This window comes from Brachionichthys hirsutus, chromosome 2 (genome assembly GCF_040956055.1).
Source record: "Brachionichthys hirsutus isolate HB-005 chromosome 2, CSIRO-AGI_Bhir_v1, whole genome shotgun sequence".
NCBI lineage: Eukaryota > Metazoa > Chordata > Actinopteri > Lophiiformes > Brachionichthyidae > Brachionichthys > Brachionichthys hirsutus.
This window is the reverse complement of record NC_090898.1, coordinates 6,437,080-6,464,593: the sequence shown is the minus strand read 5'-3', so window position 1 is coordinate 6,464,593 and position 27,514 is coordinate 6,437,080. Positions and strand designations below refer to the sequence as shown.

Here is a 27,514-nt window from a genome sequence, read left to right as displayed (position 1 = left end):
GTCGCCAATCCCTTACAGGGCGACACATAGGCAATTTTGGAGTGAACATTTCACCTAATTTGCATGTTTTTGGTGGTTTGAGGAAGCTGGAAAACCAGGAGAGAACCCACAAAGACATGGGGAGAACATACTAGCTCCTCACAGAAAGGCCCGAAATGGAATCAAACCAAGGACTTACTTGCTGTGAGACAACAGCGCGACCAACTGCGCCACCGTGCTGCCCCAATTAGAGTCACAAATTCATCTAAATAGCATATTTTTAGTAGCAAGAGGTACTATTAAATACTACTGTATTGTTTGTACAGTAAATGTGAAATCAGTTAGAATGGCATAAACACTATCGCTGGTGCAGCATTTTGTATGACTGCCAGAAGTTTCTGGGTTCAAATCCAGGCGGGCTAGTGGTCAAATTATGGAGTAGAGTTTGGACTTGTTTGCTTGTTTACGTGTCAGTGTGGTTTCTGTCCTCTTCCCACAGGCCATAGGCAGACAGACAGAAGGTATTATTGGTGCGAATGGTTGTTTGTCTTTCTCTTGTTGACCCTGAGATGAGCGAGTGACCTGTCCGTGGTGAACCCTCAATCAATGTGAGCTGGGATAGGCTCCAAGCGCCCCGCGACCCTGCAAGGGATCAGTGGTTATAGAGAATAGATGGATGCTTTAGACGGCTATAGACGAGAGTCCTTTGGAGAGAGCTGCTTCCCAACCTGCGGCCAATTGTGCTAAGCAGCGCTAAACTGATTTTATATTTCTGTGCAAACATAAAAGCTGCGTCTTATATAATGATCAACAATGAAACAAAAGTCAGATTGCAAGCACATTGAGAATAACGGATGATGTTGATGGAGACATTTAGGGCACACTGCAGACAGAATGAGAAATACTGAGATAATAAAGATTAAACTAAAAATGAAACTGACTCAGCAACAACTCTAAAGTTTTAAGTGGAGCATTATCACCATCATCTTCCAAACCGCTTTGTCCGTTACCTGGTGGCGGGTCGTGCAGGAGCCTATCCCAGCAGTCAACGGCCGATCGGCGGGGTACACCCTGGACAAGCCGCCAGTTCATTGCGGGGCCACACAATGCAGCGCCACCGTGCTGCCTGAAATCTAAACGTCAAACGTAGAAGACATATTAAAGTTGTGCTGACCTACATAATTCCCATTAAAAAAGTTTAAAAAGTCATAAAAACAATACAAGAATCTGACATGAAATGTTTTGTCGGCCAGTAATAGAAATCCAGGTATCGTTCCGCTTGAGGTTGTAACACTTCATCCTTCTCTCTCTCTCGCTCTCTCTCTCTCTCTCTCTGAGGCACACACCTCAATACATCCTGGCACAGCACACGCAACGTGGGCGATGCTGATGTGAAAAGGCACAGTTACTTAACAGTGACTCATAGCGCACCATCATACCCCACCACAGCTATACTCTCCTTGCTCCGCAGCACTCCCCCCTCCCCACAAACACACCTTCCCTTAAACTTTGGCGAGCGTTTCTCTTTCTGTCCTCCAACCGTGCATCTTTTCTCTGCGAGAAAAATGAGGAGGACATTTGAGAGAAAAGATGAGAAACGAAAATTGAGGGTCTGAAAACGCCAACACACACACATCTCTCTCCCTCTTTGAGGCTGCACAGAGCCTCTGGCAAGGTCGCCAGAATGAAGTAGAGATATGTATTGTACAGTATTTAAATTTCAGCGGGGCCTACAATTTTAGCAGCATGAATTTGGGCTGAAAGCAGTTTTCGGCTCTGAACAACCGACATGGCATCTGTATCTGAAAACTGCACTGGAGGAACAAAAGTGGAGCATCAGCACAACATCCCCACCCATGGTAGCGGTACTGTAAGCTACTGATGCTAGCAGGGATGGGTAGCTCTTTATGTAGGTCAGTCCATGTCAGCCAATAAGTCCAATTACTGTCCGCCTGTAAAGGAGAACAAGCTATTACCTCTGCTTGGCTTTCATTGAGCAAAAATGGATTACATGGGTGGAGCTTCTTACCTAAAATAAGGATTTATAAAATAGAGACACAGACACAGTGAGGTCAGAGTAAATAGCAGAATGAAATGAAAAACCATCAGAGGCTAAGAATCCTTTGTTTATGCGAGGTATTCCTTATTTAGAAGAATAGGATTCGTCTTTTATGGTGTCTGAACATCAAACTGATTCACTGTCCCATTCTTTTATGGTACTCCTTTCTCAAATACATATTGTAGCCCATACCCCCCCAAGAAAGCGACTTATCAGAAGCGAGAGTACACTCGAAGATTCATACACTCTTTTAAGAGAACTTGAAACCTCGGCTATTTCAGTCCCAGCCTCCCTTTGCGTAGCCAATGCTGCTCAATGAGCAGAGGGATTTGGTGGAACTAAGTAGTTTGATATTTCTATTGGTTTTCTGCATGTATTTTCACTCTCTTCTCCTCTCTCTCTCGCTGTCTCTCAGTGATCTTTCTCATCATATGCAGACCAAGGTCATGGCTGATTGAAATATAATAGAAGTGTAGACATCTGGCCTAATACTGTGGGAAGTTAAATCTATTTTAATGGCCCCTGCTGCAGTGGATTCTCTCTGATGCACTCTTGTGCTCCACTGACAGTAAATCACAATGTTCTCTTATTACCCTGACTGGAATGAGGGCATAGAGAAAGAACAATGAGGGATCCACATCATTTGTTTTCACCCCCTCCCTTGTTTTTTCCTCTCCTCTTTGTTGCCTCCTCTCCTCCCCTATCCACTCTGTTTGCGAATCATAAAGCAAAGGGCTTAAAGAGAGTGACATCATGAAAATAAAAATAAAGGGGATTATGAGCGAGCTATTGTGCCATACGTGATTACTGGAGCTTCCATGGTCCCTCGGGGGGGGATGAGTGACTACGAGACGACATGTTTTATTTATTTATATGCTTCTCTGTAATGAATAAGAATAAGAAATGTGGCTAAAACAACAATATTGGCCCCTTGTCCAAAAAAAAAATATATATATATATATATACTTCTGGTCAAAAACTTAAAGATGTTTTCATTTCTTTGTCTTCCGGTGCAAATATTTTTTTCACACTTCCTCTTTTACCTGTAAACTGATGTAAAGGTGCATCGTGTGGACAATTTTCACACCTTTTTAAAAAGCTTCCTTTGCGTCTGTGTTGTCAGAGTTCAATTTACAATCCAACTCAGGTCCTCCTGCATCTGCAATAAAGCCAGGTCCTTTGTACTCACCTAAATGAGATCCATTCTGATGTGACATTTGAGAGAATTGCCAGTGCATGTGTGTGTGTATGTGTGTGTGTGGGGGGGGGGTCAGAGGAGAGGGTAGCTTGCTTATTTGCTATTGGCTGAAGCACACTACAGCCCACCTTTACTGGCGGCCAGTAAAAATGACCCTGAGCTGCTATCGGTTGTGGTGAAACGCCCGCCCCTCCTTGCACACCTCACTTATCCCAGTTCTGTCTTGCTGTCAGTCAGCCCAGTCTGACTCTCCTTCTATTGCCTTGATACAGCAACCAAATGGAGTTCCCTATCGCTTCAAAGTCAGGTCAGACAGCCTTTGTATACCCCACAATGCACAACACGCCACAGTGTTCAACATTGGCTGATCATACATCTGAAATGACTTTCGTCTGCACCGCAAGGTTGATCTTTGAAGGTGAATTTTGAAATTGACTGTAAGAAATGAAAGATTTACTGTTGCTACCCAGCATGCACTGCGCTGACATGAAGACCTTTATGTATGCACGGCCAGCTGTTGCTTGTCAACAAAGTCGTGCTGTTCTGTCATTTTGTTTTTTACAAGCTACCATATGGCTAGATGACGTTCCATAGGCAAATAGTTGTTATCTGCTGATAAGTTGCTCCTTAATCCTTGATTGTTTTATGCGTCAGGAAACACTTAAAGTCTAAAAGTCACTGAAGCTGCAACAAAGTCCATGGAGAGACAAGACAGCTCTTGTCTTTGGACAATTTGCCCCCCGATCAGCCATGACAGGCTCTCTGCTGTTCTGCTCGCTTTTAGAGAACATATGACTGTTCCCAGATGAGCTGTCGCCCACTGAACACCTCATAGGCTGTGAATGACTCCATCACTGGGATAATGACGTCATCTCATCTTCTCAGCAATTGTGTCAAGAACATTTTTATGTTAAAAATAATGAAGGTCACCTGCTTTTTTCAATATTAGCTAAATTTCAATGTAAGAAAACACATTTATTGTCACCTTCTACGCAGCATTAAAGTCTGTCATCCAGGATTGAATGCTTGTTTAAAAGTCCAAGGAAATAAACACGTTTCTCAGTGAAAGCAGTTTTTATTAATGCATATGTGTTTATTTTCTAAAGCGAGTCACACAGAGCATCAGGTTATTCACATTGGGATCTTGATTCAAAACTCTTCCCATGGGCTGAATCATCTCTCCGTCTGCTTTGTATATTGTTATAGTCAATGTGCCTCAGAGCAATATCTCACATCTATGGACTACTGTGTTAAAGCAGCATGGCGTTTTGATGCCAAAGAAAAAGAGGCTCAGTTGTTATCATGTGTAAATTACGAAAAGAAAAAAGGGAAATAAGTAAAGTACTCATGTGTAGATTCTTCAGTCTAAAGTATTTCCCTTGTCCAGCAACAGACTGACTTACATTTCACCCCTGCGAGAGGAGGGGTGGTGAAGGTTAGCAAAAGAAGGCTGAATCAACATTTGGCATTTCTTTCTGACCCCTTTTTCTTATGTCCTCACTTCCCCATGTCCTGACAGACAGTATATTTATGAATTATTTATATATGTTTGAAGATACTAAAATTGTGATGTCCTTGTCCTGTGTCTTATATCCAAGGGCATCATAAGAAGCTGTGCAAATAAAGGTGAAAGACCCGATCTGAAAGCGAGCTTTCCGCTATCTGACATCACAAGTTAGATCAGGAGATTCTCCTCTCGTCAGTTTGAAGGAAAACGCCAAAACTAACAACGTAGTAAATACGTGTGGCTTAAATGTTTGTACTTCTTTTGAGGTTGTTAGTTATCTTTCCAACATTTTTACCCGCTCAAGTTTGAAACTACCAGCGCATTTCACGATCAATCTATCTCCAGATTATTTTTTCCCCCACTGAAATGATTTATCTCTTATTTAACAATATCCCCATTGCAGCTCATTTCAGAGTAAAGCTCATTCCTCTTTGTTCAAAAGCAGGAAAATATTTATTTTATTGTCTCAGATGGCAAAGAAATGGCAGGAAATTTGTGACGCTTATTGCTTAAGAACGACAAAACAATTATTTGATTATTTAGATTTGGTCTTTTTTATGTCTTTTTTCAATGATTTGCTAATCAGTTGGTTGATTAATCATGTCAATCAAGGAACAGCGGCACTCCCTGCTGGACTCCAGGGGCGAACTATTCTTCATACTGTATGATATCGTCAAGAACTGATGCATGAACCTGTCAGATTTATTTTTCTTTTTGTGTCGAAGTAAGGCGACTGCATACCCCATGCCTGTTAACAACAAATGGCTGCAGTAATAAATGTTAGACAACAACAAGCAGATATTTGTAAACCCCTTTATTGTAGGAAAATAAATTGTCAATAATAATATTTTGGAGCAAGCACCAAAACGAGGAGATTGAGTGTCATGGGAAGAGAACATAACACATCAGCCCCTGATAGTAAGCATACTGCCTTTTATTATTATTATTCTTTTTTCCCTAATGATAGTGCACATTATGAGACTCTTATCCTATTTTCCAGCAGCAGTTCTGTTGCGGGGGGTGGGGGGGGGGGCTGTTCCTTGTTGTTTCTTGCTGTTTGTTTGCTCAAAGTATTTGTTTGTAAGATGAATTGCAGCTCTGGCGCAATGACAGCCTACACCAAGATGATATTGAATTGATTTCTGAAATGTTGCAGAACGGACTCGTTGATGTGTACCGCGAGACATGAATAATAAAAATTCTATTAAAAAGCTGTTGAATGGCTGACACTGGAATATTATTTGTGATGATTAATTTTCTTCAGTCATTATAAAGGAGAGTTGGCATCAGATTGCCTCTGACAAAATTGCTTTTCATTCCCTGGTGGAAACCCCTCCGTATGTTTTTTTGGGGAACACAGAGAACCATATTTCTCAGCGCAATATTACGTCAAGCTGGGCCCTGGAAAAGACAACCAGAGGCTGCGATCGTCTGCCACCTTATTAGCAGCATGAAGTCAGCGCTGTTTTACCGGATAAGAGTCGTCTGTACATAAATGAATGCATTTCATGAGGGGAGCCATAATGATCGGTCCAGTTTTTCTGTATCTCAAATGTCTGCTTGTCATTATGAAGTTATAAAATAGCCACAAAAATGAGAGACACTGCCCCCCCCCCCCCCCCCCACACACACACACACACCTAATGAATTTGACTAAGCGTATTTCAAAGCCGTGTAGGCTGACAGAATGCTGCTCCAAAGCTGTCAACACTTGTGAAGCAAATTACTTTGTACAGGAGCTTTTGTCTGACTCTAATTAATTTGCTGTGTGCATTTTTTTTAATTAAATCTTAACACTTTTGTAAGCACAACAATTTGCATTTCTTATTGTCTGTAATTTCATCAGAAACAAAACAGTCTTGACGAATGTGACAGTGTCTGCTGCAAAAACAACAACAAATCAACAGGTTCATTTTGAAGAAGAAGAAGAAGAAAAAAAAAGATAATAAATTGCTCGCTCTCCCAGATTGTTACTAAACCAAAGGTCCATCCATCAATTTCATTTCAATGGCTACTTATCCTTTGTATGGTTGCGGGACTCTGGAGCCAAAACCAATTGACCAAAATTCAAACTCATTCTAGTTTAAAGTCACCAGTTCCCTTATATTTCATATTTATAGACTGTGTCAGGAAGCTTACACAGACACGGGGAGAACAAACTCCAAACAGAAAGGTCCTCTTGGGTTGTCAGGTGGAGATGAAGAGCAGAGCTGTGACCTATCCCAGCGTTTCCTTTGATTTTATCGAAGAAAATATTTGCTTGAAACCCTGAAATTGCACGGAACAATTAAACACTGTTTGATTTTCAGATTTCAACTACAGCCTGTCTAAATATTCAATTCCTTTTGTGGCCTTTGCAGAACTACTCCAGTCAAGCCAGAGGCAACAGTGGTGGAGGAGCAGGTGATGATGACTATGAGATCCCCCCCATCACACCCCCCAACCATGCTGATCCTTCTTTGCTGCACCTCATGGAGCATGAGTCAGGCTACCCCTTCCACGCCCTGCCTCACAACGGCCTGCTCAACACCTACTCTTATCCGGAGCTGCCTGCCCTCATGATGTCCAACATGCTGGGCCAGGACACCCACCTCCTCTCTGGGCCGGTGCATTCAGTAAGCACGACTTTTGTTTCTGTCTCCTTTTAGCCCTTTGGGCTTGTGCAAGTCAAGCACTGTGGTAGGCTATTAGTCTTTGTGGTCAGAAGGCAGCGCTGCACAGTTTCTTTGAATGTTGGGTCTCATGCAGAGTTCAGTCTTCTCATAAATTGCATCCAAAATCTTGTGATGCTCTAAAAACTCATACAAACACCAGCGAATGAACAAAACGACATGTTCTTTTGTGTGCCACTCAATGGTCCCGCATCATTTTTTATTCTAGCAAAACATTCGTCTCTTTGAGCGATAATTAGGCCAGTTAGAGGCCAAGAGAGCTGGGAAAGTGAAGTCTGAGCAAGGCCAGGGCTTATACATGTAATATTTATAAATACAGCGAGCTGCTGCCTCTTAGACCTTTGCAGCAGGGCTCTTTCAAAATCTATCCAGCTGCACAACTCAAAGATTTTGCTTCCCTCAAAGTGTGCTCAGAAAGGGAGCAAGAAACTCAGCGCTGCACTTTTTTTCATTTGTTATGATTGGCAAAGCAAGAAAGGAACAGGGTTGGGTGGGGGTAGAATAGAAACTCTTGTCGGGTGGGGGGGCTATTTCTTGTTAAGGATGCTGAGGGCTCTTGCTCCCTTTAGTAAAGGGACTTTTTCTTGTGTTAAACACGCTTCAGACTGAACATGTAAACACCCCTGGTGAACACATTCAAACGCTTTAATCAAGGATCGAACCAGATGAATTATAGATGCCTTGCCTTGAATTATTCAGCGTGATATACTTTCATCTGACATAAATATTACTTTTTTTCTTTCTGCCCTCCATCATGAATATTTATGCTTTAATGTGAGCATCCATGGCATTTATCCTCCGTTAATCAGGTCTTATGTGATTTTCAGAATCAAACTGCATAAGTTGTAGGGTGCATTCAGATGGGTTGGTTTTAGTTGAAATTCACAAAATTTAGACTGAAACTAAGCTGGCCCTTTTGGCCCGTAGTAGAAACCAGAACGGGAGTGTCTGATTCTTACACTGCTTTTGTTTCACCTTTGCAATTATTTATTCTCAAATAGCCCTTCAGGGTAATGTTCCATTTTCTTATATCACAGCCCCTTTTCTCATAAATGAACCGTCATTGCGATAAATCACCGTGCAAGCAGAGACTTGCGCACACTGTGAAAGGTCCAAAGATTTATGTAACACATTCATGTTTCCCACTTCCACATTTTAGTGCTACTCTAGCAGAGCCTGGCTAATAATAGCCGCTATTAATATTTCTTGTTGCCTAGCAACCCCAGCAAGTAATCGCTTACTCTGGAAAAATAGATGACCGATAAGGAAGAAGGAGGAGGGGGGGTTGGAGAGGTTTGGGGTGGGGGGCGGGGGGATTCAATTCATTTATTATCTCCGGGGACAAGAGGAGCTTATTTCTGAAGCCATGGAATGGGAAAGTAGGATGTATATTGAGAAATATTTTAAAGCAATTGGAGATAATGTTATTTTCATTTTGGTTCCATTAGGGACGTTTCATTTGACGCTTCCCCAACAAAGTCCATCAACCTTAATTTTTTTTAGTGTTGTAGGCATAATATGGAAGATTGAATTTATGCCTGCTGAATGTTTAAGGAATAACAAGGAAGGATGGAAATAGGTGCCCTCCGTAAGGGTCGGAAAGGAATAGCCAAATCTTTGCGTTTGTTGTACTGTAATAACAAAAGCCTCATAGACAAAAAAAATTGGAGGAGATATCTTGAAAACGCTAATCGTTCAACCTTTCACCGTGGCTGAAGGAGCAAATATAAAAGTTTGACATTGTTACCTTAAGGGTAGACTGCGCTTAAATAAAAGCTTTCCATCAGTGCACATACAAACATCCTACAAGTACAAGCTCAGCTGGAGCAACAGATATGCTTCATCTCAAGGGATGTTGTTGCTGGTTTTTGTACAACATTTAGCCTGAGGCTAAAGCTCTGTAAACTTCTCCCTGCTTTGGGATTCTCTTTTTCTGCACACATTGATCCTACAGCAAACACAGTTAAATCATTACAGGATTGAGAGCAGAGAATTGATTGTCATCCCTCTGCATAGGCAAAATAAAAATATTCAACTAGAAGGCTGTAATTTCTGTTAATTTGGGATTGACTGTGAAATCTCAAGACGTTTGTTCTGTAGAACAGGATGTGTCTCTATTTTTTCTGTCTGGCAGTTGTTTTGCAGTTTAATTTGTAATTATTATGGTTCCTCTGGCAACAGAAAAAACCCATGATAGACCAGGTGTGAAATGCATGCATGGTGTCTGAGGATAAGTTCTCAGCTTTACCATTTGAGTGCGTTGAGTTGTGGCATGTGAGCAGTTCAGTTTGCCTGAACTGCCATTTTGAAATTGCACCATTGACAAATATTCCACCAGGCAAAGGCCTCAACGCTGGTGTAACAAAAAGACAAATCTTACACTCCAAAATTCTTTTAGGTTCTTCTAAATCCTCCCCACAGCACTGACCGACTCTGTCAGTGCCTTTAAATCAGATCATATTGCGCCAAGTCTGATGTCTGAATACTACAAACACACCTCTGATTGAATGCTCAAGGCTGAGGGAGAATCCCTGTCTCATCCTTTGCCGTCAGGGTTTCTGCCATCCAAGGTGGCGTCACCCAGAGGTCTCATGTTCAACAAGCCCACCAGGGCGTGTCTGGCGCTCGGGTGTTGGAGGCTATAAACAAGCCCTCGCCCCTCGAAAAAAAGAGAAGATGAACCTTCGCGGATGACTTTGCAGAACAACACCGAGACGGAGCCTTGAGGAACGCCAGCACATTTAAATATTGAAATCGAGCCCCGGCCTCTGTCTCATTACCGGTGTAATGAGGCAGGTTAGGGAGGAGGAAAGCCCCGACTGCCAAAAAAAATAAAAAGTCAGCTGCCAGTTTTACAATTGATATCACATATTCAGACTCCAGATGGAAACTTTGTTAGGTTTTGTTAAACATGTGATGCAGATGAGTGATTTTGGCAGAATAGGCCACCGGCAGCTGATTTTTAGCATCCGTTATTTTTGACAAATTGCTGGTGGTATCAAGGGGTAATTTGTCAGTCGTAGATGATGCTGAGGTAAGTTAGTCTTAAGGCTGCGTTGATTGATTTTTGCTTCAGTGATTGTTGTCGGGTTTTGGGGCTGGTATGTTTGGCCACTTGAGAGTAGAAGAGCTTCGCAACCAGCTGTGTGACGCATGCCTGAAGTTATTAGACCAATTTAAAGAGATGTGCGACAACCTATAAACGGATAAATCTTTGGAGCAATTTTTTTTTCAAGTGAAAACTGTCGAATATTTGTTGTTTTCCTTTGGTTAAGTAGCTCAATTAATTGATGCAAATTCTCTGCCTGTTTGCTCTTCATTCTATAATTGTTTCGATTTTTAAGGGTGGCTATTGTACAAATATTTACTGTCCTCCACCCATGAGAGTGGATAGCTTTGGAGCATCAAATTGATTGATATCAAAGTTATAATGAGGGCAGCTGTGGCTACAATAGTAGTTTACCACCACCAAATATGGAGTGAATGAAAAATGCACAATGTAAAGCGTCTTTGCGTACCTTGAAAAGCACAATATAAAATAAATGCAATATTATTCTAAACAATCAGAGGATTGGTACATGTGTGTAAATTGCTCAGCTCCAGTACAGTATTGGCGTATCTGTGACTTGTATTCCATGTGTGCCTTCATTTTCAGGATCAGTCTTTGTCTGAGTCACTGATCACTACAATGTTACGTGAGCTTGACTTCATTTGATTTCATTTAATTGCTGAAGGGACATTTATTTTGCATCACTTGGCATTTAGGGTAGATGGGAGGGTTCAGGACGTAAGTGTTTTCATGCAACATCATAATCAGTATATTGACAGCTGCGCTTATTGACAACAATGGGACAGTTGGATGGAAGTTAAGTTTAAGTTTAAGGTAAGCTTTTCATCATATTAAATAAATTCATGCTGCAAAACGTCCGAGACCTGCGATATACAGACAGAAATAGAAATGTACACGAAGATAAAGAGTGAATTTAGGGAAAGTCTAATCTTTTGTAAACAGTGAAATCTCAGGGACCTTTCTTACTGTCCTGGTCTCATAGACTGCCTATAATCACAAAGCTGGAGCTGCCTTAAAAATAAACTTAATCTTAAAAATATGGGGCTGAAAATTTCAATTTGACTTGCCTTCTCATGCTCGGTGCGGCTGGATTACTTTTTTTTCTTTTATTAAATTGAAACTGCAATCTTTTTTTTTTTCCCAGTGTAGGTTTCAGACATATCTCATATGACCTGCTTGCTCTGCTGCCTTTCACAGGGATAGATATGACATCTCAGTGACGTTCCCAGATAAATCACTGTTTGTAACAGTAGAAATACTTTCTGTTGTGACTTTTCATTTCAAAACAAGACAGATGCCCTTCTGCACTGCACTCCTCAGCAGGGGTGAACAAATGTGTCTTGTAGTTGTCAGGAGAAATGACAGGTAGATAATTGGGAGGGCACTCCCATTTCATTTAAAAGCAAAAACCAAATAGGCTTCCAAAGACATTGTGCTTTTGAAAAGTAAAGCTTTGTTTTGTGCAGGTTGCCACGCAGGGTTCAGAGTGACGGAATGAAGGGAAGTATTAACAGATTGAGCATTAAAAACAAACACTCATTCCTTGCAACTCATGAATATTCATGGAGTAATTCAAATAACCTTAGGCAGCCGTTCCGACTAATGAATGTTTCAGCTCGGTCACAGAGGTTTGAGCACTGAATTACAGCTGACTGTCTGCCGTCATTGTGTACAAGGGTAAACAATTAGGAATGGCAAAAGCAGATTTCAGTTGTGACCAAAAATACATCCAGAACACAGCGTCTTACATCGTCTCATTAGATACGGGCCTCTGACGCCCCTGATGGCGAATGTGATGGCGAGTAAAAGGACAGCACGGTGATCAATTAACAATTAACAGACAATGTTTCATGGTTTCTTTATAGGACTAATTTATTTCCTAATGATGGTGAATGAGATGTTTTTGTTTTTGTTTAATCCAACTGTTGCTTGGACAACAGATTCACTTTGAAGGGATTTCATCATTCTCTAGGAAATTTTGATCAATCGTTCACGATCACAAAATGATGCTTTTTTTTTTTTTAAATGAAGTTAATTGTTTGTGGCAGCCCGAGATTGACTATCCGACACAAGAGCTTCATTACATTCTAAATATAATTTGTGGGATTCCAGTTGCTGTTTTGACAAAAACAAGACATTTAAAGATGCAACTTTAGCAGTTTCTCATTTATCTCTCTTTACTGTATATGTTGTTGTTTTTCTTACTGATATACCAAAATACTAACTCACAGTTCAATTGAAATAAATAAATTATCTTAAGTTAATCAAATCTACATAATAACATGTAATTCTAAATTTACACCTGTTAAACTTGCTCATCCAGGAAGAGATGAACCAAATGGGGAAAGGCAGAGCACAACTCACCCCCAGATCCATGTTTGCATGTACCACACTGGCTTTAAAAAGCCCAGCGCTCTTACATCGTGCACATCGGAGATTCCCACTGTCCACTGCTTCCTTTGAGGGATCAGCTTGGTGACTTGTCCTCCTCGCCACTGCCGCAATGCTAATTAGGCCCGCCACAAAGCCGGCCTGTGGGGATAATGTCCCATTATTAGAGTCATTTGTTTCAATTAACCGCTCTGTGATTCTACAATAGCACAGCGCGGCTCATGGCAAAGACGCCATTACTCTCACCCAAGGAACCACTGAGGTTTGGGACAGTATTTGTAAGAGCTTTATGGATACCTGATCCCGCCAGAAGTGCATGATGCTGCCAGACTCCACATCCCGTCTGGTCACAGATGAGTTGTTTTGGCACTGAGGGAGAGAAAAAGTCCTTAATTCTACATCTTTTAACTTTTACTGTCGCAAGCATTGTTGTTTCTGGAATATTGTAATTTTTGTGCAAGGATTGAAAACTTATTGAAGCAGACATTATTGATTTAACACACTGCTCTTGTTCCTTTTTACATTCAAAGAGCATTGGAGAGGACTGAATTACTATTCTACTGCTGTATATTTATTATCCAGTTGTCATTTTAGACGGCAATACATTTTCTTTCTGAGATTTTTGCAAAAGTTCCTCTTTTTTTGAATACTAAAATTATTATATTTACATTTAAGAGTTGTCTTGTGTGCTTTGTTGTCCCATTGGCAGGCATAAAAGCAGAGTGCTTTGATAACAATTTCCCGTTTCTATCTTAAACCTGAAATGATTTGCCTACTGCCGTTATGACCACAAACAAGCAACCTTCGGTAATCGTTAGTTCTGCTGTTTGTGTGCACATGCATTCTGCCGGCTGCTGGCTGCAGGTGCATGAGGCAGTGCACGGGCTTTTGACAGTGATTTCTTGTCTGGTGTTAGAGGAATCACATCAATACATTTGTGCACAAGCTTGTGTGTCTGATCACTTTTTCCTGAACATTTGCATGTTGCATTTTCAGTGAGCTTCACTGTAAACAGCATCACTGCTTTGGACACTTAACAGCACTAGTACAAAGACTCTTATCAACTTCAAATGCTGCAAATATTTCAGAGCACTTTTAGGTCCTTTCAACTCTGCATAATGGAAACTTCGATTGTTACCAAGAGGTTGCTGCCCTGTGATGCCTCTGTTGCCAGGCTCTCTCATTGGCTTTCTCCCCCCCTGCTGTGCAGATGTTTACAAAGAGACATCACCAGCTCACATTAACAAGGTTCAAGTTGTCCCCTCAGGCTGTTGCTATGGAAATAACCCAGCTATGGTTGTTCATTCATGTTTGATTAATTGTTTTTTCCCCCCTACCTCCCTTTCTGTGCTATTGCCTCCACAAAGACCTCATCATGGGAGCATTTCATCTTGAAAGCAAACAATAAGAGTAGATGAATATGCCCAAATCAGTTTTATTCACTATTCCTGCTTTTGGGCATTTTGTGGATGTTCTTTGTTGATAAAAAAAAAAAAAAAAACAACCTTTAATAATGCATTAGTATATTAGTATTAATGTTGATAAAGCCTTGCTTCGGAAGCCTTTAAAAAATATATTTTTATATAATTTGCCAGGCGTACCTGGACGGAAGATAAGCACTTTTCTCCCCCCTCCTAAATTGCACTGTGCGCTGCTGAACTACAGCAACCCACTGGGGCCAATTAGGATGCCAGCAGAGCTAGGAAGTGCATAGCAGATGCTTTTGCCACTATTTATTAAAATCCAATCTGCAGGGGCCCCTCCAACAGCTCGTTAAACTACCGTTAATCTAATTAGCTCTCACTTGCCACTGTTTTAACCACATTACCAAATACATGGGCCTCGTCTTTGCAATTTAGGCTGATTAAGCAGGTCCAGTGATGTTAGGCAGCGCTTGCAGGGAGGAGGTCCTCAAAGCTGCCAGTCAATTTCCAGAGTCAAATAAATTAGAAGCTTAGCTGAGTAATGGCTTTGGGCTGAAGTTTGAATTTGGATGTTTGCAAATGAAATATTAATTGAAATCATATCCATCTTGCCAAATCAGGAAAGCAAGCCTGCCACGCCCTAAACACAAGTCATGAAAGCATCAGATCTTAAAGATGGTATTCATGGTATAAGAACTGTGTACAGATTCCATAATGGGCTGTTTGTGGCTCGGGTCCATGCGATCCCCACTCACATCCTTTCATGTCTCTTAGACATCGGTTAGGATTCTCAACTTTTCAGTCGTTATTGTTTTGGCTAGTCTGGATTTGATGAGTGCTGCTTTCTGGCCTGCTTCGACTCAGAGATCTGTGCGCGCTGCGCGGGCTCTGACATGCAGTCCGCTTCATTACTTACAGATGGGCAGTCTGACATGGACATGTGATTCCTTCCAGATGAGGAGGCCTCAGTATATATATTTTAAGCATATTTTCAGCCGTCACGCTTTCATGGTGAGCTCAATGATGAGAACACCCAATGAGCAAGCTAACACAGGGAAATAACCGGCATGTTAAGATGTGGAGAATTTATAGGCGCCTGGGGGTCAAAGTTGACAATCATATGTTGTAATTATCTCGCAGAATGTAAGTATCTATTATAACAGGCGCGATCTATTTTGGATTGTCTTCATGGCACCTGCAGACGATTTTATTTTATTTGACATAAGTTTAATTATTTTCCTCCTGCCTGCCAACATTTTGAGGCCACAATCTTGACAGTGTTTCTTGCAGGGGGGTCTTTGAAATGTTAGGTGTTAGTTAGACAGACGTCTAAATAACAACTTCAAGTATGTAATTCATTCCAAAATGTAAGCCCCACATCGCTCTCGTCCCTAATTACCAAAAACTCTTAAAACACACTCCAGCATCTCTCCTCTTCCACACCAAATGTATCTGAACCGGATAACAACTGGATCATTCCAGTTTGACAGCAGTTGTCTTTCAACCAACTCATGAAAGACATGAGTTCGGGTAATGCATTGTTGTATTTTTTGCTACTCTACGCAGCCCTCAGGAAGCCACTGCGAGTTACAGCATGTGGTGGAAATTGCAGAAAAATTGTATATGGCATCTTGAAATTCCATTATTCTCTCTGCTGCTTCTCTCACCATGACCATTTATCTATTTATAAACCCACAAAGGCTTAGAGTTGCTAACAGCTGCACTAAGCTGCACTTCTCTCAAGCATGCTGGTCTGGAGGGGTCCATGCTTGCACTCTCCAAGAGATGGATTCCACTGAAGCACTTTTTTTATGAATATCATTGGTATAGTGTCTTTATAACATATAAAAAGAATACATACTGGAACATTTTGCTTTTAACCACCTGTGCCGAGTTTTTCCTCGTGCTTAAGGTGCTCAATAGCATGTCAGCCATTGTTCTGTTTTTCTCTTCTGTAACTTTTCAGCGCTGAAACAGCAAAAGCTGTTGAATTAGCAACCAGCTGGTGAACATTCAGAAGCGTAAAAGACAGACGTTTTCCTGAATATTATTTGGAGAACAAACAGAGCTTCAATAACGATGAATATTCATCCTATGTCCTGAGCCGATCAAAAGCGACGGTGTCAGTGGAAGCGATCCAGTGTGCTTCGAAGCCTCATCCTGCTAGTACTAATGCTCTCCTCAATAAAAGCGGCTTTAAAGTGTGACAGTTTTCGTCCATAATAAATTGCATGTCATTTGATTCCTCCAAGCCTCTTAAAAAGAACTCAATAATGTCTGTTCCTCCAACAAAGCTACAATAATTGAGAAATTATCTTTAAAAAGCGTCTTTGTCTTTCTGTATGAACAGATGTATCAAATGGCTTTGCTTGCTACTGAAGTGTTCACTGACCCCTCCGAGCTGCAACTGGTTCTAAAGCCACCCATCCAAACCAGCCAATCACATCGCCCATCAGACGCATTCTGTCGATGCTGTTGTGAGTTCCATCAGATAGGCCCGTTTCACCAGGAGTGTCTGGAGCCGGATGGCATCCTCGTGCAGACACCTCTGGCCACATGCTGTGTTTCAAATCCTATCTGTGCGGCGTTTGTATGTCCTCCCCGTGTCCCCGTGGGTTTTCTCCAGGTCCTCTGGTAGAAGATGAAGATGAAGAAATTAATTGATTTGAGATGAAAATGTAAAAGCAAAATAAAATTACATTTAGCACTGGTTAAGGTTCCTGCTCCTTATTGGACTTTTTTTCAACCTAACTTCTGTTTTATGGGGGATGTTAAGACAATATCAGGTCATTCAGAATACTGTGAAGAGCAACATTAGTAAATGTTGAGCAGCTCTCCTATTAAAACTAATTACTCTGTTGTTGTTTTTCCCAAAGTCTTCTTATTATGACTCATTTTCATCCAGACATCATTTCCCTGCAAAAAAATACATATAAAAATATCCATCTAAAAATAGGTTCCTCGTGAATTCTCCGTTAATGGCTGTCTGCGATCTCCGTCCCACACCGAGAGCTGCAGCAGTGGGTGGCATTCCGATGTGATTTGGTTTTGTGTTTGCCGTCTGCGTCATGCTTTGGTGTAATGACCGTCACTGCGTATCACCTCTGAGCAGGCCCTGTTTGTTTTTATGGCCTTATGAAATGATGCGCCATGCAGCACTTGCTCCACTTTGCTGCTCAGTGTATATAACGATGATACATTTATTCAAGATGCTGTGATTGGACACTTTTATACTCTCCTATACTATTACCTGCTGTTATTGTCTAATGTTCACGTCTCTTACAATCAGCCGGGTCTGAGGCTGCACCTGTCCTTTTTGTTATCTGTGCTCTTCCCTCTCCATCCCTCCGCCCCCCCCCCTTCTCTTTTATCTGCTCTGTCTACATCAACTCTCTCTTTTCCTTTGAATCTCACTCCTCACTCTATTCTCACTCTCTCTCACTTCCTCCTTCCTTCTATCTTTCTGTCTGTCTCTGCTGTTTTGATAGTGACGCAGTTATCAGGCTGTCAATTCTAATCTTGTCTTGCCAGTGCAGAGCTGTCCATTCAGTATTACAGCTGCCCTCTTCTCCCTATCTCTTCCCCCACATCCACCATTAGCCCTTCCACCCCCACCCCCCCCTTCCTTCTCTCAGACAACAGAAACGCTGATGAGCCAATGCTCTCTCTGTACTTCAATCTTTTGCTTGCAAACTGCATATGATGGTCTCCCACGGCAACAGTCATGTTTTTTTAGACAGCATTTATCTTTGATTCACCATCTACATGTTGTTTATAATGTTTATATCGTTGAAGAAAAAACCTTTGCAAACATGTTGAGGATTGCATGTTGTGCAATTAGATTTGTAAATGCTGAACTCTTTGAATGCAAACAGAGATTCATGGCTGTATTTTGCTCTATGAGTTTTAAATAGATAGTCGATGGGGCGATATCCTGTTTTTTGTTACTGATGCTGTCTGATTGGCCGTATAGGTACCAGATAAGATAGGCATTGAATGAGCAGTGAATGCAGATAGATAGGTAGAACCATTGGAAACTCATCAGAGGGTCGGCGGGTTGTTTCCCAGCCTCTGTGATCTACGTACCGGTACATGAAGGAGTGTCTTTGGACAAGGTTCAATTTCCTCCCATTGTCTGTTCCATTAATGTGTGAGGGATGCGCACACATGTTTGTATGAAGGAGTGAGAGCTGGCTTGTGTTGCAAAGCACTTTCAGAGGTCAGTCTGATCGGGCAGGCGATATGTAATTACAGTTCATGAAACATTCTACAGGGAAAGCACAATGAAATCTTTCTTTAGCAACCTTTAGAAATTGAGAAATGTAAACTATTTATATGTGCTACTGACAACTAGTGCTATTTAGACTGCCGATCATTAAAAAAATTAAAAAAATACCTCAACATTTATGTGCATAGACAAAAATGTGTAGAGGCTTTTGTTGTTAAATAATTATGAAAGCATAACTGTTTGTTCAATGATTAGTATTTGTGCTGAAACTGAGGCATTGTATTGACACTAGTATAGTGGCTGCAGAGCTACAATATTTAGTTCTAATGTCAGATATAACATCTCAGTGGTTTGTACTGCCCTGTGCAATACTTCACGTGACACTCAGTGGCGCAATTGAAATAGTCATTACTACATTGCAATCGGAGCCTTTTCCTCAAGAAAAGCTAAAGATCTTTTCAAATTTTTAAATTCTGGTGATTTTGGGCTCAAGAAATCAACTTGTCTAAACTTAATGTAACACATTTTACATCAAATAAAATATACAAAATATTTCAAGCACAACTGCAGCGCTGTTGGACAAGAAAAAAATATACCATCAGACACTAAGAGAGCTACTTTACAGATTTACAATTTTGCAACAGCCAGTATGGGAGAAATCCATCGCAGCAGAGGCGCAGATAGAAATCTCCCCACAACAGTATCAGAAAATAGACCAGAGAGCAGTGAAGCCACAATATGTTGTCTTATGAATAAGGGATGTGACTCTCATCTTCTCAACTGACAGAAACATCAGCTATAATCATCACTGTTGTCTGCACCTGCATAAGAAGAGTCAGGAAAATAAGCCTGATATTGTGTTTAGGATATGTGGCGTGGACAGAAAAAAAAAAAAAAAAACCCAGATTAATGTGTTTTATTACATGAAATTGGAAAAGAAATTAACTCTTGTACCACTGTTTGTGTAATTTTATACACAAATAATTACTCAACAGCTAATATCAAGTCGGAGGTGTATTTTATTCCCTTCCTACAAATAAAGAGGATTTCTGCAAACAAACAAAATATCAATCTTTACACACGTGAAAAATGTGAAATTGGAAGAGACTTCTTGAAACGGTTTTGATTGATATCGGCACATAAACATGTCACACCAGAAAGGAACATGCTCCTTCCTCTCCTGGTCGATTACATCGTCGGTTGATTGACATCAGTCTGTCCTCTGTGAGAATATCTGAAAATATTCCTGGAGATTATTTAACTAGCATTTTTCCATTCCATTGGTCCACCCTGAGTTTATTCTACTTTCACTTCAAAGGCTTAATTGTATCAGATGTAATTTCAAATGCCTGTCTTCTGCTTCCTTGCAAGGGATGATTATTTTTTAATGAAATCATGCATACTGTCACACACAAAATAGAATTACCTGCAAGCAGTGAAATATAAAAGCCATACTTTTTACATTAGCATGAATGAATACATCCATTCATTTCTGCACACCACAGAAGCCATTTTAAAGTTTTCTGTAGCTGCCAAATGTGCTCCCGGACCTTGAATTTTGATTAGTTAATTTCATGCTGGTTGGAATACAGCGTGTTGTTTGGCTGCACATGCTTTGTTGAAACAATGTGATTTTCAAAGGCATTTATTTCCTGTTTCTCAAACGACAGTTAAAGGAGAAAAGAAGCTGTTTTTTTAATCCCATGATAAGCGTGCGTTAGATGGATGTGAGCGTGTTTAAATGTCCTCAAGTTGCTGTTTGATCCTCTCACAGGGACAGATATGTTTCAAGGATTGTTCTTCTGCATTTTAATGCTGCAACCCGGCATCAGTGCATCGTAAAAAAAAAGATTTGACGAAAGAAATATACAACCAGAATAGAAACTCGCCTAAACCGTAAATAGTGCACATAAATATCTTCCCTTTGACATAATACCAACGAGTATCATTATACTTTCAGTTTGTCGTTATATTTTCTATTATATGGATGAATATTGGATTGTTATTTCCTGCCTTTATAGTAACCAAGAAATCAGGTTAACTTATGCTTCACCGATACTAATGGCAACTTCAAGCCATCATTTCTTTCTTGCCATCCTCCCTCAGTTGCACCTCTTCTCTCTCTTTCCCCTTATCTCTCACTCCCCACTCCCTTTCCTCTCTCACCCTCTCCCCCTGCTTGATGTTCTCTGCTCAGAAAAAAAGGAGGCAATTTCCATATAGAATCACAACCAGGATCAGGTGACCTGGATTTGACTCCCCATCAAAGCCCCTGCACAGAAAATGAAAATGTATTCATGTGTATTCGATCGAGTGCATCACACAGATGTGAGCGGGTTTCTTTCCTCCTGAAAATTGCCAGCGAGATTGCAGTATGTTATTGTTGACAAACCAACAGGGTCCATGTTATGAGGAATATAGACGTAATCCTTTTTATGAGTCAGAAAATGGAACTGAATTCTTTGTAATCTACATGAAACAAATGACTTAATGAAAAACAAAAGATATCCACAAAGTCAGCACTTCTCTCCCCCTCACAGAATCTTTATTAAATGTTGTATCTTGCTATTTCATTTATGCTCTGTGGCTACTGTTCATTCTTTACGTGTTATTCTCTCTAGCCGCTTTACCCATAAATGCAGCACACATTGAAGCTCAAGCTTCTTCCCACAGTAGCTGCAGCAACACAATTATTTTTGATTGATTGATTTATGACCTGCATCCTCTCTTCTCTCCATCCCTTTTCCTGCCTCCAGCTAAGTAGTGAGAAACGGGCTTCAGCAGAGATGATGAAGCCCAAGCCCAAACCTCAAAAGAAGAAGAAGAAGAAGGACCCCAATGAGCCGCAGAAACCCGTGTCGGCCTACGCGCTCTTCTTCAGAGACACCCAGGCGGCCATCAAGGGCCAAAACCCCAATGCCACCTTTGGAGACGTATCCAAGATTGTGGCCTCCATGTGGGACAGTCTAGGAGAAGAACAGAAGCAGGTAAAAAAAATAATATTGAAGGTGAAGGGTTTTGGAAACACGCTGGCATCTCTGATATACGAAAAGGTTCAAGGACGCATGCATGCACATAAATCAAACCAAACACATACACAATGTGTTGCAGCCAGAAAAAGGCATGCATGCTGCAGCAGGCGAATCACCTTTCCTTGGTATTATGTGCTGTGTAATTACAAAAAAACATTGCTGTGAGATACACTCACCTTAATGAGCTACTTCTTCTCTTCCTAAAGATGATCCACCTGTATATCCCCAGTCCCCTGGCTCTCATATAAGTGCTTTTCTTTCTAAATTTAATTCAACACAGGGAAGGAGGACAGGGGAGTGCTCTGTGCAGCAGCAGCTCATAAAGCAGTCGGAGACTACAGAAGTGGGACATTTCACAGAAAGGAAATGGTCAAAAAGGGAAAAATATAAATGCACCGGGGGGAGATTTCAGGAGTCGAGGACCGATTTGTCATGCAGTGTGCAAATAGTGTCGCACCCGTGTGCTAGTGCACCCCAGCAAGAGCAAACAATCACACAGCCACACGCAAATGCAGCTGTCACAATGCAATGGCGTCTTCGGAGGTTTTCTTAGCTGAGCTGCATCCATCAAAAATACGTTGAAAAAGTGAAAATCATATTGCTGAACCGAAACTCTCACAAAAGTGGCACGCTTATAGGGACACTTCCTTCCCTCAAACCACCATGGCTGCCGCCTCCACACCACACATCGTCATTGGTCCTCTGAGAGGCAGGAGTTGAATCGTGAAGTTCTCATTTCCACTATCTTTATTTATATCCCTCAACCCCTATTTAAGATCCTGCCGACAATACAGAATTTGTGCCTGCCAACAGTGTCGTCTCATCCTTGGATTTAGCTGAAAGGCATCTGTCCAAGAAGAGGAGTGCATTGTTGTTCAATTTTATATCATGTCAAGCTCAATGGCAAGAGGTAGCAAAAGCTAACTGTTGTTAGTTTATTTCTCTATTGGCATATTAACACACTATTTTCAAAATTAATTTATCTTGGTGCATCAACTCATTGAAAACTGTCCACCTCCATTATGCCATACAGCAGGAAGGTACTGGGTTCTAATCCCATCTGTGCGGAGTTTGAATGTTCACACCCGTGTCTGCGTAGGTTCCCCCACCCCAAAGCGGAAAAGCAACTGGAGATGAGACGATCAAGAAAATGAAAAGATGGATCAAAAATTCTTGACTAACGAAATTTGTGTTTCCATATCAATTTCTCAGATAGTTAATGAATTAAAATAGATTTTTGCTAATTCCACGTTTGTCTAGCGTGGCAGCTGAGACTATTTTGACATTTAAGGAACTTGGCTTTGCTTGATGAAAAAGGTACATGGCATCATAGCCCTGGCTCTCAGAGTTGGGTGTTGATTAGATCATCTATTCTGGTATCAGCACCTTTGATTATAATGGAACTGGTATGAAATGATATCATGAGAAAAAAGCACACTGAAAAACCTTCCTCCTCCCTTATCTGTTTTGTATAAAATATGTGAATTCTCCTATAGCACTTATAGCTTTCTATAGACAACCTACATCCTACACAGACAGTAAGATACACACACACACACACACACACACACACACACACACATATATGCCCTCAGAAACCTTGATTTACATGCAAACACTCCAGGTTCATTCCAATGCATCAGCAGCATTTAGCTGCATGCCAACAGAAGTCTATACAGCACTGGAACAATATGAAAGGCAGCTTCAAACAAAAGTCATGCAAAGGTAGGATCGTGTCCGAATGTTTCAAACGACGACATGCAATGTGGTGTATCAGTAATGTCACTATGCTATGAGGGGAGAGAGAGAGAGAGAGAGAGAGAGAGGTTCCAGTTCATTTCGCTAGGTGGATTGAAATGGAAATGAAGTGTTGCTACGATAGAGGGAGACACATTGAGATGAGGGAGTTTTAGTGCCCTGATGAGGAAATAGAGATGTTCTGTCCCATTGACTCTGATAGAAAGAGAGACATTAAGCATATGTGTGTGTGTGTGCGTGGAGGCTATTGTGTGTATTTTAGGATGATGTGTTTAAAGACGTGTATATAGTGTGTGTTTGAGCATTCAGAGACAGACATCTGTGTCTTCACATTTATGAGCGTGTCAACCTCTCCTCTCACCCGAAGCCTCTTGTTTTGATTTTTTCTTTCTTTCTTCTTCACAGGCGTACAAGAGAAAAACAGAGGCAGCTAAGAAGGAGTACCTGAAAGCTTTGGCCACATATCGAGCCAGTCTGGTTTCCAAGGTAACGCTTATGACACACTGGCCATAGCTAAGACTTATGATGGATTGGATGGAAAGTCCCTGCTAATGGCTGGGCGGGACTTCCTCGGAATGAGTTGGTCGGTGGGAACATCTATAGCTAAGAGAGCAGGCCATATATGGAACAATACCTGATTTCCATAAGGCACACATGTTGGGGGTGGAGATTATATGTTATATGGTGATATGGTTGGGGGAGGGGTCGGGCAATCAAAGTAGCATAGGGCTATAACACCTAGTGGGGGTTGAGGGCAGAAATGGTTGCTTTCTTGTGGGGCTGTACATGATCTCAGGTTTAAGGTTGTGCTATATGTCAGTATCAATATAGAAAATACATGCTCTAAAGTCTAAACGTATCCTCTTGCATTAGAGCATTGGTTTTCTCCACGTCATCGTCTGCAACAGGAAGTAAACGAAATCAGCGTGAGCAATCATACGTTTTCCTGCCTTTCCCACCTCCTGACACCTTCCTGCATTTTCACGTCCCTTTGGTCCAATGAATGATGGCATCTTGCGGGTGCCAGTATAGTAGGGGGAGAATAAAGAAAGGCAAGGGGGGGCTGTGGGTTGCATTGTATAGTGACATCTTGTATTAACAAAACACAATGCGGTGTGGGGAAGATTCCTTTTGTCATTCCATTTGTTCTGCAGGCAAACAGTCTCATTTCTCCATCTGGGCTCCTGCAAGTGTGTGTGTGTGTGTGTGCGTGTGCGTGTGTGCCTGCGTGCGTGTATGTGTCCCTCTCCTTTTCCCATCTATCTGTCAAGGTGCCTATTGATCATTACCTCGGCCCCAACTCATTCATACAAATGGGCTCCATTACCAACTAATCAGCGCTGATGGGTGGAGATGAGTAATCTGACAGCTCATCAAAGGGGTCTGGAGTGGGGGGGGGGGGGTGTTTTTGTGGGTGCTGCACCTGCCCTGAGTGGTACTGTCTAAAGTGAGAAAATGTGACATTTGGGCAATTGTGGAGGATTTATGTTTGTCCTCCGCTGCATCCCGTTTCCTGCCTGTGTGTGTGTGGGGGGGGGGGGGGGGGTGATGATGGAAAAAGTAAATGGATTTTAATAAAATATATAAAGTTTTATTAACTGAAACCAACTTGCTGTGAGAAACATAACTGTCCTGATAAAACGATGTTGGGTGTTTAGAAGCAGCTGATCGATCGAGGCAGTGGAGAGAATCGACCAGCACTGATCAGGATTTATGGAAATCTGGAGAGGGCAAACTGTATTTGTCAACCCACGTGTTATTCTGAAATATTTGGTAATTACAATAACATGATACTATAACCTCAGCTATCCTAGAAGAAAAAGCATTTATTAATCATAGAGGCATGGAATATCTTGGAAAATACGGTGATTCAGTTTCTCACAGGAAAATGGTACCTATCTTAGCTAAGAATATAAATAGCAAACAACTAAAGAGACTAAGCAGTTGGTCAGTCAAAAAAAAAAAAAGGAAGTACAGACTGGCATCCTTGGAATTCAGACAAACCTTTTAACACAACATTCTAACCGGCAGTTTAATAAAATCCAGGTTGATAATATCTTCATTTTGTATTTAAGATTCAAGGTCTGCAGTTTTTTTTTTGTTTGTAAGATCAAAGGATGCTGCAATAAAATACAAGGAGGAGAGAAGCGAGAAGAATGACTGATGAGTTACTGTGTTTTGGGTTCCACAGACTTACAATGACCCTGAACCAAAAAGTGCCCAGCAGACCAGCCAGTCCTCCCACCTGCTGCCCCCGAAGCAGCCCCTGTACACGGTGCCCACCCAGCCCTCTTCACCCTACCTTGGTCCGCCGGGCTCCTTCCCCTTGTCGGACCTCCAGAGCTATGCCGGGCCTCCCCGCCACACCCTGGCCCAAGCCCAGATGTTGCCACCCAGCATGAGTGCCTCTCCCCCGTCTCCCTTTCAGATCAGCCCACCTCTGCACCCCCACGCCCAGCTCTCCCTGCATCAGAGCTCCCTGCTCAACCAGCCAATCCGTATGCAGCAGTCACAGCCAATCATCTCACACCAAATGGGGCTCCAGGCTTCTCTGCATTCCCCTCCTCTCAGCCAGCAGGTTTGTCTGTCCGTGCTTAAAGATCTGTCTCATACGAATATGATGATGCAAATATTAAGCAATCCTTTTCTGGCCATGAGTAGAATAGAATTTTCATCAATGTTTCTGTCAGTTGCTCAATTCATGCTCATTATATCACAGGCATCACTCGTACTTTTAACAAGTCAATGTTAATATAATAGTATCATAATAAAATACATATATTAGTACAAATTAACATAAATCAACAAGCGTCTCAAAGTATTTACCCTCTCCTCTCCTCCAATCTTCAGGGATTCTCCCATATCCAGGCTGATTACCAGAATAGCGTCAGGGGCTCACAGTCTCCCGGGGCTCCGAACCCAGTGCACGGCCAGAACCCTGAATGGGACAGCGAATACTGCAACAGGGACTGCGGACCCAACCACTGTGGGTGAGTCCGTCACACACCAGTTGCCAGCATTGTGGTGGTAAATGTGTCAAGGACATCACAAGAAGAGGAAATCATTTTCAATTAGCCTCCAAAATAAAAAAAATGCCTTTTTGCCTCTGTGCATCCAGTCCCTGGCGTCGAGAACATTAGGCAGTTCCCTGACAGGTACTCGTTTTCCAAATGAGCTGCGCTAAACTGCTTCACTTTTTACTCTCAGAGACTCAGAGATTATTAATCATAAACTGCAATTTCCCAGCTCAAGCGGAGCATCTCCTTGAAATTGAAATGAGTAATGCAGCAAGAGAAACAATGCTATTACCAAGCTGAGGAAAAGGGTGACATCCAATTAAGTTTCCCTGCGTTTCGCTTAGTACACATTGCCTTATTGAATCAAGCTATCGAGGCAGGTACAAGAGGAACGCTGTTTTGCCTCGTGCCTGAATCTTGGCACTGCTCTTGCGAGAGGCAGCGGAGCTTGAAGTCGGTATCTATCTCTTGTATTTAGAGCTGATTCATCTGTATGTGAAATGGGATCACTGCTGGGCCAAATGATTTGGATTTGATGCTCCTTGAAGGAGATTGAGTCTGTGCTGAAATTGCTTGTCCCTTAGGACCATGTCATTGTAGTTTGTCATATTGGATGCCGTTGTATTATTAGTCTGTCTGTAAAAATAACGCGGGGCACATTTCATTTTTTGTGTGCAAATCTGGACTTTCTGTATTGATCATTAGCTACTGTTTCTTAACAGGGCTTATGCTCATTCTGGATCTGTGAAGCTGTAATCAAGTCAAAACCATATTTTTATATTTTATCAGACCTCATGGACTTTTGTCGAACCTTGTTTGTCATCCGACTTCAGCAGGTATACAAATTTCTGTCGTCGAGCTCCTGATATACACAAGCAGCTACAGGAAGCTTGTCCTTGTTGACGTCTGGAGAATCTTTTCATGACATGCCGATTTATTGCCCAAGGCATTTGTCAACCTTTTTTTTTGATTTGCCCCACATCAGTTGCCCAATGCAACTTTGCATATGTATTGCATTTTGTGTAATCCACCCCACAAAGACTTCCCGTCCATAAAACGTGAACGCACCATGAGATTTCCTGAAGACGTATTGGCCAATGTGCAGACATGCATTGATGTTATTTCTCTCTCCCCAGCAGTGGTATGGGAGCTCGGGACAAGCCTCTCTACCTCACTTGA

At 41.6% G+C, this 27,514-nt stretch overlaps 1 protein-coding gene across 1 annotated transcript in view; it reads left to right on the top strand.

The window, feature by feature from the left end:
- Window positions 1-27,514, top strand: part of LOC137906742 (TOX high mobility group box family member 2-like) — a 67,293-nt gene extending 39,779 nt beyond the window's left edge. Inside the window, exons 4-9 of the mRNA XM_068751034.1 lie at window positions 7,104-7,358; window positions 21,285-21,515; window positions 23,724-23,804; window positions 25,510-25,896; window positions 26,169-26,308; window positions 27,472-27,514. Of these exons, the coding sequence (XP_068607135.1) occupies window positions 7,104-7,358; window positions 21,285-21,515; window positions 23,724-23,804; window positions 25,510-25,896; window positions 26,169-26,308; window positions 27,472-27,514 (1,137 nt within the window). The remainder of the gene's footprint in view (window positions 1-7,103; window positions 7,359-21,284; window positions 21,516-23,723; window positions 23,805-25,509; window positions 25,897-26,168; window positions 26,309-27,471) is intronic.